We start from the raw sequence: 15538 nt of genomic DNA, 5'->3' as shown, positions 1-15538 counted from the left end.
GTTACATTGGGAAGAGCAAATAAACGAAGGCAAAAACATAACCTCCTCCAACAAAGTTGGCAGAGGTAACCAGCAAAACTTAAACAGAGCTGATTTAATCAATCCCTGATTGATTAATACTAAGTGGACTACTCAGTTTTGTACTGATATCTGTATCGATGAATACCAAAAACATGTGATTGTAATTGGTCTAAAAAACTACTACAGACGCATCTTGAGTTTTTTTTTAAAACAAGAACTTTTTGAAAAATGGACTGTGGCTAGCACTACAGATCCTTTATAATAAGCTTTTTTTTTATTTTTAGATGTTTGAGGCTCTGTATGACTCCATGAGCTTTGTTACAGCTTTACTATAATCTGAATTTTTGACAATTTCCTCTTCCACTGATCTCATTCCAATACAGAATGTACCTTTGTTCTCCATGATGGATGGACAGCAACACACCCGAGTTGAATTTATCTTGTTTGAGTGTCAGCAGAAGGGTCATCTCCACTCTGCCTCTGAGCTTCTGTACAATTCGCTCTGCTACTCCTGCTGAGGCTCGCACGTTCCTTCTCGTCCCTGTAAAAGAGAGAAAGAGACAGAGAGAGAGAGAGAGAGAGACAGATATTGGATCAACAGTACAATTTATAGTGCAAGTGAAAATAATAAAGTATAAGATCTCTGCATTATGCATTTTTGGTATTTTATTCTTACAAGAGGTTGTTAGACATGCTAATTAGCTCATCTCATTCCTTTTAAAAAGGAGTGTGTGGAGAAATGGCACTTTAATTTGAGCAGATTCCCTAGCAAATAATGTGCATGAAATCGCTCGCTTCGTGCAGTCAAGCAGACAGAGGAAGTCCGTGTGTGTTCGCATGTGCAGGTTTATCTTTGACCGTGCACTGACAGTTACAACATTCTGTCGCTAAACGAACAGCTGATCGCACGAGGTGCTCGCTGACTGCCAATATTTATTAGTTTGGTCCTGCGTTTCCTTTCCTTCATATATAATATAACGTCTTTTCTTCTTGCTTTCTGTTACTGTAGTCGGTCTTTCACATTTCATTCGCATACTCACATCCTCCATTGTTTTCTCCTGTTTCAAATTTGTATCCCACAATGCCTTGTGCAAATGGGGAAAGCCCACCATGTGATGCATGGTGAAGCAGGAAAAAATAGCAGAGAATTTAGGGCCACATGGCCCTAAATTCATTAATTGTTCTATTGGGGGGGTGGGAGGTTAATAAATAAATAAATAAATAAATAAATAAAATTGGAAGTCTGTGATTCGAATTCGGTAGTTTTCTTTCCACTAAACAAAAATAACTTGGTGTCAGGGAAAATTCTTTTTATGACCTATATTTTAAAAAATCTGAAAGGCAGTATACCTTTAAGGGGCGGCACAGTGGAACAGTGCAGATAAATTAACTTAATTCAAATGTGTGTACGTTAGTTCCACGTGATTGAACTAAGTTACATGAACACAATTTTTGCTTGTGTTCTGCAACAGCCACATTCCTACTCCGCTATTCTACCACAGAGTTTAATTACATTAATAATATAACACATTATGTAATCACTTTACATTAATTCTATGACTTGATCACGCTCACTCTACTTAAGTCAATTTGCTCAAGCTTGTAATTACTTTTGTATAAGCAATGAAATCACGTTTTGATTGAAACGTAATATTTTTACATAAATCATATGCAATACTTTTTTTCTTAAATCTGACTGACCATATATTCCGTTACTTCCAGTGTACTGTTTGTGTCGAGTATCTGTCCATGTTCTCTGTGTCTGCATGGATTTATTCTAGGTTCTCCAGTTGTCTCATACAACGTAAAAAAAATTCAGCACATGAACTGGCTACTCTAAATCCCCCCAGGTGAGAATGAGTGTTCCTGAAATCCAGATCCATTGCAGCCATGATCAGGATAAAGTGGTTACTGGAGATGAATGCATACATTTCTGTCATATATTTAGTGTAAGATTAGGCACCATTGTTAAAAGTGCTAATAATTATTACATGGAAATCCCAACAAAAATGTATTTTCTATGTTCTCAATCACTATTTACTTCAGGGTTTTAGAGGCTGTATTCCAAGCACAGCGTCCAAAATCCTTCTGAGATGCAAGATTCTGATAGCAGGCTAATAGAGATTCAAAGGCAATAAGCATGAAAACAGGCAAAAGGTCAGTGATGAATATAAAATGAATAATAGAAAATAAGAATTATTACAGTATCATTATAGTACCAACAATTTGCCCTGCATGTACAGGCTACATGATAATTCTATTGTCATAAATATAGATTAGAAAGTGGAAAAACACTCTCTGCCACTTTATTAGGAACACCTAATCAGCCAATCTCTCGACAGCAGCACAATGCATCAAATCATGCAGATACAAATAAAGAGCTTCAGTTAATGTTCACTTCAGACATCAGAATGGGAAAAATTGTGATATCAAAGTGTGACTTTCACTGTGGTATGGGTGTTGGTTTGAGCCAGATGGACTGGTTTGTGTATTTCAGAAACTGCTGATCTCCTGGGGTTTTCACACACAACAGTCTCTAGAGTTTACACAGAATGGTGTGAAAAACAAAAAACATGTGAGTGAGTGAGTGATTGAGTGAGTGAGTGAGTGAGTGACAGTTCTGTGGGTGGAAACAAACGTCTTGTTGATAAGAGATGTCAGAGGAAAATGGCCAGATTAGTTTGAGCTGCCAGGAAGGATATAGTAGCTCATAGCAACTCCTTGCAACCGTCATGAGCAGAAAAGCATCTCAGGATACAACAGAAGAAGATCACACTGGGTTTCAATCCTGCAGCCAAGAACAAGAATCTTAGACCTCGTCCACACGTAGCCGGGTATCTGCTAAATCGAAGATATTTTTCTACGTTTTGGCCTGTCATCCACATGAAAACACATCAAAAACGAATATTTAAAAAAACTCCGGGCAAAGTGAAGATTTTTGAAAACTCCGTGTATGCCTTTTTGTGTAGACAGAGATAACCGGAGTTTTGCGTTTTAGAACGTCACAATCTGCGCCAAAAAAATGACAACAAATCTGCCCTGACGTCAAACGTGCGACCTTTGTTTACTGCAGAAGCCAGATTAAGCATGGACTTAAGCTAGCCGCACACCACGGCGATCCACGCGGTACCGAACCGACTCCCGACAGGGCACGCACATATCCCCCGACTGTTGACGAGTGCAGTCGCGATTGAAGCGACACGTGACAATAGCTTTGTGATTGGCTATTGGATATAGTTACTGTTAAATCCAACACTTGAAGATGCTACAGGCTGAATTACAAATGACACAACATGGAATATGTAGCGCACTATCTAGGCTGCATGAGCTATTATTTCCAACCTTAAATAGTGCACTTATATAGGGGAGTTAAAGCGATTTGGAATTCAGCCACACAACTTGAGCAGAGTGGCTTTCCAGCCCGCTGTGTCTATGGATAAAGCTTCAGTCTATGGAATTACAGTATATACCTGCATTAGCTGCTACCAACACGTATTTCTCGCACTAGAAATTGTGTTTAATGATGTCACGTGTTATATGCGAAAGATATGATTGGCTATTGCTAGCGACTCTCGCCGATCAGTCTGGCTCCCGATTAGTTTTTCGAATCGGCTGTGAGATGAGTCGGTACCATCGAAAACTAGTCTTTACGCCTGACTCGCGACTTCAGTTGGCTCGGTACGCTGAAAATCGGCGTAGTGTGCGGCTAGCTAAAGAGTAATGGATCGGAGTAGTGCCTTGAAAGCGTTAATTATTGTGCAGGTGCTATTTACATCTTTAATTTTAGAAGCCCAACTACTGCTCCAAGAGCACAGGCGATGTGATTAGGGGGTAGGATTTGGGGAAATAATGCCATCTACAGGTTTGGAATGCTTATGAATGTGATTGAAAACGCAGATGTTCGGTTATGTGTGGAAGGGATTTTTTTCGAAGACGAGGTGGTGTGGATAAAACATTTTTATAAACGGAGGGGGGGAAAATGTTCGGTTTTAAAAATACCCGGCTACGTGTGTACATGGCATTAGAATCAAGAACAAGTTCCTATTAAAGTGGCCAGTGAGTACCGTATTTGTGATTTCACTGGGAAAAAATATGATCTTAGCAAATCAAAAATATCTTGAATATACAAGATTTCTTTTCATTACATTGTTTTTAAACATATAAGATTATGAAACCTATTTCTAGACCTTTTATTCAAATTAGTAAATTAGTAAAAAAGTCTAGAAACAGGCTTAATCCTAGCTGACACTGGGTGAAAGGTGGGGTAAACCTTGGGCAGACTGCTAATCTATCACAGGGCTAAGTGCATAATGATGCCTCTGTATTTGTTTCATATGTGTCTGATTCATGTTTAGTCGCTATGACTGGGTTCGTTCCTTCATTTATTAATTTTCGGTAACCACTTTGGGTCACATAGGATCAGGAGTCTATCCATGAAACACTCAGGAATTCAAAGCCATTCAAAACAAATCCATAAATAAACACAAATACAACTAGCCATTCAATTAGCATACAAGACATGATGCTATATAAAACTAGATAGTGTATATATGTACACTGTAATGGTTGAGCTGCTTTACTGGACGATTTACACACCGTGTTATTTTTAGCTATTTGCAAGCTTTGCCTTTTATGGAATTCCATGAGCATCACTACAGTAAATGCAGATCAACTGTGCTGTGAATGTACTTGGTGCTTTGAAGGTGATCGGCATTGACCAGCATACCTACGCGAGCACAAAGACAATCAGCATTACTGAAATCTGGTGGAAATGTACATTTCCACACAACTTTACTAAATGATTGATGCACCACATGACCAAAGGTATGATTGACCAATCACACCCATATGTGCTTTGTGAACATCCCATTCCAGATTATAGTAACCTCCATTCTTCTGAGAAAGCTTTTGACTAGACTTTAGAGGGTGGTTATGAGGATTTGTGATCATTCATCCACAAGAGCATCAGTGAGTTCTGGCACTGATGTCAGGCAAGAAGGACTGGCACACAGTTAGCATTCTATTTCATCTCAAAGCTGTTCAGTGGGGTTGAGGTCAGGGATCTGTGCAGGACACTCATGTTCTTCTACACCAACTTTGGCAAACCATGTCTTCATGGAGCTCTCTTTGTGCACAGGGGCATTGTCATGCTGGAACAGGTTTGGGCTCTTTAGTTCTCAATGAAAGGAAACTGTAATACAAAGACATGCTAGAAAATTTGCAGCAACAGGCTGGGGAAAAACCACACATGGGTGTGATGGCCATGGGTCCACAAAGTTCTAGCTATTTTGGAGCTACACATGTTACTCCTGCCAGTAATCCTGACTGCTGTCTGGACCTGTCTGATCTTTCATCTACTTCTGTTTGGAGCCTCCTTCACCTGAGAATCTGAGCATGGCTCCACATGGATAACTTGAAGACTGCCATGAGTTTGGTACCACACCAATACCCTAAAGCTAACTGTAAATGGTCTCACATAGATAGCCTTTCAGTAAGATGGATGCACTTCCTGAAGAGTGTACACTCAAGTCTCATTCATTATTCAGTGGATAACTTCACTTGGAGACTACTGATATAAAGCTAAAGACACTAATGAAATCAAAAATGACCGACACTCATACTGAAGATCCTTTCAATGCACTTTGCACTGCTTGACTTTATAGCATACATTTGTGGATGAGTAATGGCTCATGATTGCACTATCCAGTTTCCTTCAGATGAGGATGGGGTTTCTTTTTGAGTCTGGTTCCTCTCAAGGTTTCTTACTCATGTCTTCTCAGGGAGTTTTTCCTTGCCACAGTTGCCTCTGGCTTGCTCACAAGGGATAAAACTAAATCCATATCCAGATTTCTGTAAAGCTGATTTATGACCATGTCCATTATTAAAAGCACTATATAAATAAAATTTAATCAAATGGAATATTTTCAGTAAAGAAAGCAGTTTGTTCTTGCAGGATGGAGCTTAATACTGTCAGCCTGGAAGCAGTACTGATGGCTCAGTACTTGAACAGTGAAGGGCTCAGATGAAGGAAGTACAACAGATGGACAGCTATCCATAGCAGATTCGGGCTCTAAGGAGCTTTGATGAATGCAATGAAGAAAATCTGAATGCATGACTCACTGTCCAAGTGTTAATACTCCAAATAATCAGCACGAACAAAATGGGAAACATCCTAACATCCAAAAAAGTCTTTGTTTTTGTAGTCATAAAACAAAATCAGCTTGATACTACATCAGGTCCAACTTTGATACCAGTGTACAGTAGCAGCAAAGCCGTCCATCAGAATCACAATCTTAGTTTTTAAAAAAAGAACGAAATGTGATAAACATTGAGCATACACTGTACACAGTTCGCTTGATAATCACAATATAAATTAAATGGTACATTACCATCTACAAACAATCCATTAGTTCTCTCATATATTGTTCAACTTGTGCTTAAAAACCATTATTACATGCATTGCTGCTGAGAACAGTAATAAAGTAATGTGGTTGTCTGAAGTGATCAAATCTAAAGGCTGCTTATTTCACCGACTGCCAGCCGCTGACGTCAACCAACACACATCCACAAGCAAGCCACAGAGATTATACAATGATGTGAGCAAGAGAAGTAGCACACACACACACACACACACACACACACATTCAGAGGGGGTGTAGATTCCATTTAGAGAGAATGGAGATAAAGGAGAGAAAAACAGAGCAAGTGAGGGAATAAGAGAGAGAGAGAGAGACAGTGTGTGTATGAGAGAGAGAGAGAGAGAGAGAGAGAGATGGTTGGCTGTCTCCTTTGGGAGGAGTATTTAAATCGGCTCTGCGAAAACACTGCAGACGTTTGCCTTCTGTCTGTCTGCGCACTCACTTTCTGTTCCCCTCAGACACACACGCATGCACAAGGAGAACAGTGCATCTTCAGCTCATTATTTACACTCTGCCCTAATGAGTGTGTAAACTGAATTAAATAAAGAGCTGAACCTAATCGCTTTGTTCAAGCAGACAGACAGACAGACTGACTGACTTTGCTCATTTGTCTTCAGGCAGAGGTCATTAGCCATAAAATCTAAAGAAGCAAGCTGAGGTAAAGTTAGCTTTATGCTTGGTAAATATGCTAGCCAGTTTTGTTTTGTTTTGTTTTTACCTCAGCATTGTCAATTAATTAAAAATTCATGCCTGGGTTGTTTAAATGGTTTAAACATTAATCATATTTCCTTTTCATTTTATTTCTTTCTAGTCTGTACTGTTTGTACTTTTTTAAAAACTTTTCTTTTGTACTTTCTTTTAAAATCTAAAGAAGCATGCTGAGGTAAAGTTAGCTTTATGCTTGGTAAATATGCTAGCCAGTTTTGTTTTGTTTTGTTTTGACCTCAGCATTCAGTCAGTTAATTAAAAATTAATGTCTGGATTGTTTAAATGGTTTAAACATTAATCATTTTCCTTTTCATTTTATTTCTTTCCAGTCTCTACTGTTTGTACTTTTTTTTTTTAAACTTTTCTTATAACTTTTCTTTTGTACTTTCTTTTAAAATCTAAAGAAGCATGCTGAGGTAAAGTTAGCTGTATGCTTGGTAAATATGCTAGCCAGTTTTCTTTTGTTTTTACCTCAACATTGTCAATTAATTAAAAATTCATGCCTGGGTTGTTTAAATGGTTTAAACATTAATCATTTTTCCTTTTCATTTTATTTCTCTCTAGTCTCTACTGTTTGTACTTTTTAAAATACTTTTCTTATAACTTTTCTTTTGTACTTTTTTTTAATCTAAAGAAGCATGCTGAGGTAAAGTTAGCTTTATGCTTGGTAAATATGCTAGCCAGTTTTCTTTTGTTTTGATCTTACCTCAGCATTCAGTCAGTTAATTAAAAATTCATGCCTGGGTTGTTTAAATGGTTTAAACATTAATCATTTTTCCTTTTCATTTTATTTCTTTCCAGTCTCTACTGTTTGTACTTTTTAAAAAACTTTTCTTATAACTTTTCTTTTGTACTTTCTTTTAAAATCTAAAGAAGCATGCTGAGGTAAAGTTAGCTTTATGCTTGGTAAATATGCTAGCCAGTTTTGTTTTGTTTTGTTTTTACCTCAGCATTCAGTCAGTTAATTAAAAATCGTCTGGAATGTTTAAATGGTTTAAACATTAATCATTTTCCTTTTCATTTTATTTCTTTCCAGTCTCTACTGTTTGCACTTTTTTTTAAACGTTTCTTATAACTTTTCTTTTGTACTTTCTTTTAAAATCTAAAGAAGCATGCTGAGGTAAAGTTAGCTTTATGCTTGGTAAATATGCTAGCCAGTTTTGTTTTGTTTTTACCTCAGCATTATCAATTAATTAAAAATTCATGCCTGGGTTGTTTAAATGGTTTAAACATTAATCATTTTCCTTTTCATTTTATTTCTTTCCAGTCTCTACTGTTTGCACTTTTTTTTAAACGTTTCTTATAACTTTTCTTTTGTACTTTCTTTTAAAATCTAAAGAAGCATGCTGAGGTAAAGTTAGCTTTATGCTTGGTAAATATGCTAGCCAGTTTTGTTTTGTTTTTACCTCAGCATTATCAATTAATTAAAAATTCATGCCTGGGTTGTTTAAATGGTTTAAACATTAATCATTTTCCTTTTCATTTTATTTCTTTCCAGTCTCTACTGTTTGTACTTTTTAAAAAACTTTTCTTGTAACTTTTCTTTTGTACTTTCTTTTAAAATTTAAAGAAGCATGCTGAGGTAAAGTTAGTTTTATGCTTGGTAAATATGCTAGCCAGTTTTGTTTTGTTTTGACCTCAGCATTCAGTCAATTAATTAAAAATTAATGTATGGATTGTTTAAATGGTTTAAATGTTAATCATTTTTTGCATTTTATTTCTTTCCAGTCTCTACTGTTTGTACTTTTTTTTTTACTTTTTCTTTTAACTTTTCTTTTGTACTTTCTTTTAAAATCTAAAGAAGCATGCTGAGGTAAAGTTAGCTGTATGCTTGGTAAATATGCTAGCCAGTTTTGTTTTGTTTTGTTTTTACCTCAGCATTGTCAATTAATTAAAAATTCATGCATGGATTGTTTAAATGGTTTAAACATTAATCATTTTCCTTTTCATTTTATTTCTTTCTAGTCTCTACTGTTTGTACTTTTTAAAAAACTTTTCTTATAACTTTTCTTTTGTACTTTCTTTTAAAATCTAAAGAAGCATGCTGAGGTAAAGTTAGTTTTATGCTTGGTAAATATGCTAGCCAGTTTTGTTTTGTTTTGACCTCAGCATTCAGTCAATTAATTAAAAATTAATGTATGGATTGTTTAAATGGTTTAAATGTTAATCATTTTTTTCATTTTATTTCTTTCCAGTCTCTACTGTTTGTACTTTTTTTTTACTTTTTCTTTTAACTTTTCTTTTGTACTTTCTTTTAAAATCTAAAGGAGCACGCTGAGGTAAAGTTAGCTGTATGCTTGGTAAATATGCTAGCCAGTTTTGTTTTGACCTCAGCATTCAGTCAATTAATTAAAAATTAATGTCTGGGTTGTTTAAATGGTTTAAATGTTAATCATTTTAAATTTTCATTTCATTTCATTCCAGTCTCTACTGTTTGTACTTTCTTTTAACTCTGCACACAGTACAGTTATGTTTGTGTTCTTGTGGATTAGAGTTAATGCTAGGTATCTTTCATAATACCTGCTAGTATTAGTTAAGCTTTAAATTTCAAGTATTACTGAGCCACCAATATTAACCTGCTGCTAAAGACTTCTGCCTTATGTGTGAGCTTAACATAGCCATATGGTCATAGCTTTATCTACTAGCTAGCATCCAGTTTGCTAGCTGGCAGAAAGTATGACAAGTAATAAAGCCCTTTTCCAACCATGTGAAATATCTGGCTCAGTTCAAACCTGGTATTAACATCTAAATTCAAGAGTCCAGTGAGTCTTGTGTTCACATTACTTAAACATGGAAGTGTTCAGATACATGTAGCCACGATATAATTGGAGAAAATGTCTCAAATGTTAATATGTCCCAAACAACAACATAAAAGGTTGTACCAGTGTTGCCAGGTTTGTGGTTTTCTCACAAAATTAGCAGTGCTTTCAAAATGCTCAGCAACCCTGAGTTGACTTTTCATCTGCAGGTTCGTCTCTATATAACATTCATTTTTGACAAAACAAATTACTGACCATTTTAGCACATTCGTGAAAGTACTACGTAAGAAAAATGGTACTATATGTTTTTAATACTGGTCTATTAAGAAATATGTGTAACTATTTTGCAATAATGGTTTTGGTGTTGGTTAAAATAGTGAATAGAATTTAGGAGGTATTTTCAGTTTGGCAATGTATATAGAGGATATTACACGGCCGCACGAAGATATGAAGTTTACCTTCGAGTGGTGAAAATATTGTAATGTAGTGGCGAAATAGTTTTCAATATGAGAAGATAAACTACATCTCTTTGCGTGATTGTGTAATGTTCTTTATATTATATGGACACATTCACCAAAACCGCGTGGGTTTCCTCCGGGTGCTCCGGTTTCCCCCACAGTCCAAAGACATGCAGGTTAGGTTAACTGGTGACTCTAAATTGACCGTAGGTGTGAATGTGAGTGTGAATGGTTGTCTGTGTCTATGTGTCAGCCCTGTGATGACCTGGTGACTCGTCCAGGGTGTACCCCGCCTTTCGCCCATAGTCAGCTGGGATGGGCTCCAGCTTGCCTGCAACCCTGTAGAAGGATAAAGCGGCTAGAGATAATGAGATGAGAGATGAGACATTCACCAAAAAATACGTAAATTAATCAAAAGAATTTTAATTTTGAACCTGTTCGGCATTTTGACAACATGCGTCAAGTCAGCAGAAAAACAACAGGAGTGACGTCATCGCAGTCAAATATCGGGAAATACCGTATGTCACTCGGATCAGTAATGTATGAAAAATACAAGATTTTCAACACGAGAAGATAAACTTCATATCTTCGAGTCAACATGTGATGTCCTTTTTATTATATAGACACAAACAAAAAAGTACCCAAATTTATCAATTTCTTCACGAATGAGGATATTGAAAAATATGTCACAGTTGTACCGTAGTTTTCGATGTCCTGGATGTAGTTCGTATGAAAAATACGAGTAGTGTATTTCCCAGTAAAACACCTCTGTCTATGTAATGTAAACAGCAATCAGACATAAAGAAATATTATCTAGTCACAGCACTAATTTGTGTTCTAAAAGCACACAATGTATAGCTCCAACACTGTAATCACCGTATTTGTTTTAATCCCTGAAGTCCAGAAGAATGGGAACAAAAATCAACCTGGGAATTTGTTCTAAAAGTATTTGAACAAATACTTTCTCAAAAACAACAAGCAATGAAAATGTTTTGACTAATATTACAGCACTGGGTGACACTACTGCACCATTTCTGCTCTACAATGGCTTCCTCCTTGATTTGCACATTTTACGTATCACCTGCTTCCACATAAACAACAGCAATCAACAATAAACTGAAGGTAGAGCAAATTATCTTGCTCATTTTGTATACTTGATTTACTTGATTGCTAAATAATTATTCTGCCACTAAACAGTTTCAATGCAGGGCTCAAAATCAGATTTTGTCAGATACCATATGCACCAACATCTTAGCCAATAATATCAGGAGGGAGGTTGAGTTGGAAAATATTGTGTCACTGGCTTCGGCATTGTCATCAGATTGAACTGTACGTTCACAGAGTTGTGGCTTGCACGCAGCTCCAACAGCAGCTAATGTTAATACCTGTACGGGGACCACGTGTAGGTCTGAATTAAGGATAACTGGACAAGAGTCAGGGTGGCACGGTGGTGTAGTGGTTAACGCTGTCGCCTCACAGCAAGAAGTTCCGGGTTCGAGCCCCGTGGCTGACGAGGGCCTTTCTGTGCGGGGTTTGCATGTTGTCCGCGTGGGTTTCCTCCAAGTGCTCCGGTTTCCCCCACAGTCCAAAGACATGCAGGTTAGGTTAACTGGTGACTCTAAAGTGAGTGTGAATGGTTGTCTATGTGTCAGCCCTGTGATGACCTGGCGACTTGTCCAGGGTGTTCCCTGCCTTTTGCCCGTAGTCAGCTGGGATAGGCTCCAGCTTGCCTGCAACCCTGTAGAACAGGATAAAGCGACTATAGATAATGAGATGGGTGGCACGGTGGTGTAGTGGTTAGCGCTGTCGCCTCACAGCAAGAAGGTCCGGGTTCGAGCCCCGTGGCCGGCGAGGGCCTTTCTGTGTGGAGTTTGCATGTTCTCCCTGTGTCCGCGTGGGTTTCCTCCGGGTGCTCTGGTTTCCCCCAAAGACATGCAGGTTAGGTTAACTGGCGACTCTAAATTGACCGTAGGTGTGAGTGTGAATGGTTGTCTGTGTCTATGTATCAGCCCTGTGATGACCTGGTGACTTGTCCAGGGTGTACCCCGCCTTTTGCCCGTAGTCAGCTGGGATAGGCTCCAGCTTGCCTGCGACCCTGTAGAAGGATAAAGCGGCTAGAGATAATGAGATGAGACAAATGTTCAGATAGAAATTCATTTTCATTTTTATTTTCTATGTGCCCGAGCCCAGTCCAGACGAGAACGTCGTCGCCCAGCAGTCAGGTCCAATCCTCAATGAGGTCTACGTGCATGGAGGCCAGCTTCTCTGAGTCGGTTTCTCACAGTTTGACTGCTGACCCTGCGATTGTGTCTCCCCATGGTCTCATCTGCGGTCCATGTTGCAGTCCGGCACCGATCACGCAGGTGGGTCAGATGGATATGCCGGTCTTGTGCTGGAGTGGTGACACGTGGCCTGCGTGCATGTGGCATGTTGTCTGTGGTGCCATGCTGCTTAAATCGTCGTCGGAGGCGGACTATCGTGGAATAGCACCCCCAATTGACGCCTTACAGCTCTGATGGACATTTCAGCCTGCAGCATGCCAATGGCTCGTTCCCGGTTGATTCTGGTCATCTGTGGCATCTTGACATTTGAACATTTTTGTCATTTTAGGGTGGCCTTTTATTGGCCCCACATAAAGGATGGTCATGACATGCATTACTCAGTGAAATTTTTGTCTGCAATGGTCACACCCGACTGGATCATGGATTATCTCAAGTCTGGGCACTGCTCAGAACTTGAGTAGAGGGACATTTTTTTTTTCAAAAAATGTTTACTGGTATGCTATACTATCATTTGATGTGGGCAGAAAAAAAAATCAGTATCGGATGTACAAAATAAATAAAATCTTTAGGTGCTGCGTTTATATTTTTGTTCAGTGTAGTTGCTTTTTGGCGAAATTCGCCGTTTTGCAAACAAAATAGGTCATTCCCGTGGTTCATCTAGAGCCGAAGATTTTTTTTTTTCGGAGGGGGGTTGGGGGATCAGCGGTGGATGGGACTTTCAGTAAAGTCGGATTGCCATCTTCACAAGAGTCATTTGGCCATTCACACGCTACTCATTTGGCCAATCACAAACATCCAAGTCAATCCATCTTTCCCACGGCGAACTAAACCTTTGCCTGACTAAATCACAGACAGTAAACATACGACCTGCATCAGAGACTTCAGAGATCTATGGACACTAGCGACAGACTCGAGGTAAGTCTTGTTATCTGCCAACAATGTAATATGCTGTGTAAATTAAACTTGGTTTGTCAAAGATAATCCTACTTTAGCAACGTTACGTGTGTCGTGACATGAAACCTTTTCCAACATGTTTAACGTTATACATAATGTAAAGTTTTTCAGCGCGTATGCTAACGTTAGCTAGGATGTCAGCTAACATCAGTGAATTGTGTGTTAATGTTAACCTTTCATACCAGTCAGTTCAGTTCGAATAATTTTTGTGAAGGCTATCTCTACTGCATCCGTACTGTTATCTGATGATAATGCGACATTGTCACAAGATGAGGAATGAAAACGAACACGTAACATTAACATTAGTACACCGGCATTTTTTAAGTGATTGAAACACCTTCTCCGGCGGATCATTTAACATGGATGGATGTAGTTAGAGTTAGCCTTTACAAATGTTTATGGTAACAAAAAGGAGCCCTGACCCAGCCGATAATATTTGGTCAATTCTTTTCCAGAATGAGGGAGCTTAAAGAGGAAGACGCTGTTTATGTAGCAAAGCTTGATGCAGGTCTGAGGTGCAGGTGGAGCTGGGCCTGGCTAAAAATCGAGGTCAAGACTGAAGTGAAGGGAGTTCAGCACAGCTTCCCGCTGTCACAGTTTTTTCATAAGATAGACAAAGCCGGGTATTCAAAATGCAGCCTTTGCCAAAAAGAAATAAATTACAGCAACAAAGGCTGTTATGCTCTTTTGGCACACTGCCAAACAGGGGTGCACCGTCAAAAAGTGTGCACTGTTATGACCACATCCAGTGTCCTTCCAGTCCCAGAGCAAAGTGCTTCCAAGGGGCCTGATGTTATGAGGGAGCGAGTTAGGGTGCCTGTACCTACATTTCAGCGAGTTGCCAATGCAGAGGTGTGTATAGATTAGGCGAAATAGGCTAGGCTTGTAGTTTTCTGTAATTCTACCATTTCACTGTTTAACAGGTTACTTGATATTTGCCAGTAGGCTAATGTTAGGCAAAATAGGAGCAGACTAGCCTACATTACCAAAAAATATTGTACATTGCATGTTTAGTTAATTTAGAGATTAACTACCATAGCCTAGATCATGTCTATTGGAATGAGGATCCAGTCTTAATAACTTTGTAATAGCAATGGAAGTTTGTGAATATTAAACCAGCTTTAATAATGTAACCCTAATAATATTTTCTTTGTTTAGGCAATGGTTCTGGCTACTCTTGCTGAATATTCACTTCCTTTCACCTTTGCACCAGTGATGGTGAACCTGGCCCAAGTGCTGGCTGAAGACAAAGTAGCCCTTAGTGGGCTGAAGCCATGTTGCCCGAAAGAGACACATGGCAAAGCAGAGGAAACTGGCCATGGAACAGCTTGTCCAGGCCAAAAATATGAAGAAATGAGATTTACTATTAGTAAATTACTCAGCTTGACATTGTTGTTACTTGATTGTGGTTGATTTTGTTGATTGACCATCAGCCATTTTGCACTGATTGACCAAAAAACAAGGCTATGTTAATAAACAGGTTTTTTGTTTACCTGTAGCTATGTTGCACCTTTTTTGGGAGAGGGGGCAGGCTCGGGTTTTGGTTTACGTCGGGGGGTGGTTTGTCACCTTTTTCAGACCTTCTGAGTTTACAGGTATGAAACCACTTGTGCATATTTGTTTTGAAATGAACTAAACGTACATGCTTTTCCATCCCAGCTTGAACTCTGGGTGGTCAATGACCCAATAACCAATCACATGTAGTGTATTGGAGGGTGATTCCACATCTATTTGGCCAAATGACAGATAAATGATATTTAGTTTGGTTTAGTTTAGTTTCACAATGCACTGTAAGTATAAACAAACCAAAAAGCCAAAAATAGCAAAGTGTTGGATCAGGTGCTTGATTTTGTGCATCATATCCAGTGTTTATTTTCTCTTTTTCTATGTCGATCCAAAAATCCAGAACACATGGCATTTGTGCAGCACTTCATCTG

At 38.5% G+C, this 15538-nt stretch overlaps 1 protein-coding gene across 1 annotated transcript in view; it reads right to left on the bottom strand.

Moving 5' to 3' along the window:
• nell2b (neural EGFL like 2b) overlaps nt 1–15538 on the bottom strand; it is a 199942-nt gene that overhangs the window by 150386 nt on the left and 34018 nt on the right. The window contains exon 3 of the mRNA XM_060903607.1: nt 412–562. Coding sequence (XP_060759590.1) covers nt 412–562 — 151 coding nt within the window. The remainder of the gene's footprint in view (nt 1–411; nt 563–15538) is intronic.

This window comes from Neoarius graeffei, chromosome 21 (genome assembly GCF_027579695.1).
Source record: "Neoarius graeffei isolate fNeoGra1 chromosome 21, fNeoGra1.pri, whole genome shotgun sequence".
NCBI lineage: Eukaryota > Metazoa > Chordata > Actinopteri > Siluriformes > Ariidae > Neoarius > Neoarius graeffei.
Note: the sequence above shows the minus strand (reverse complement) of the source record. Positions and strands in the feature narration are given on the sequence as shown.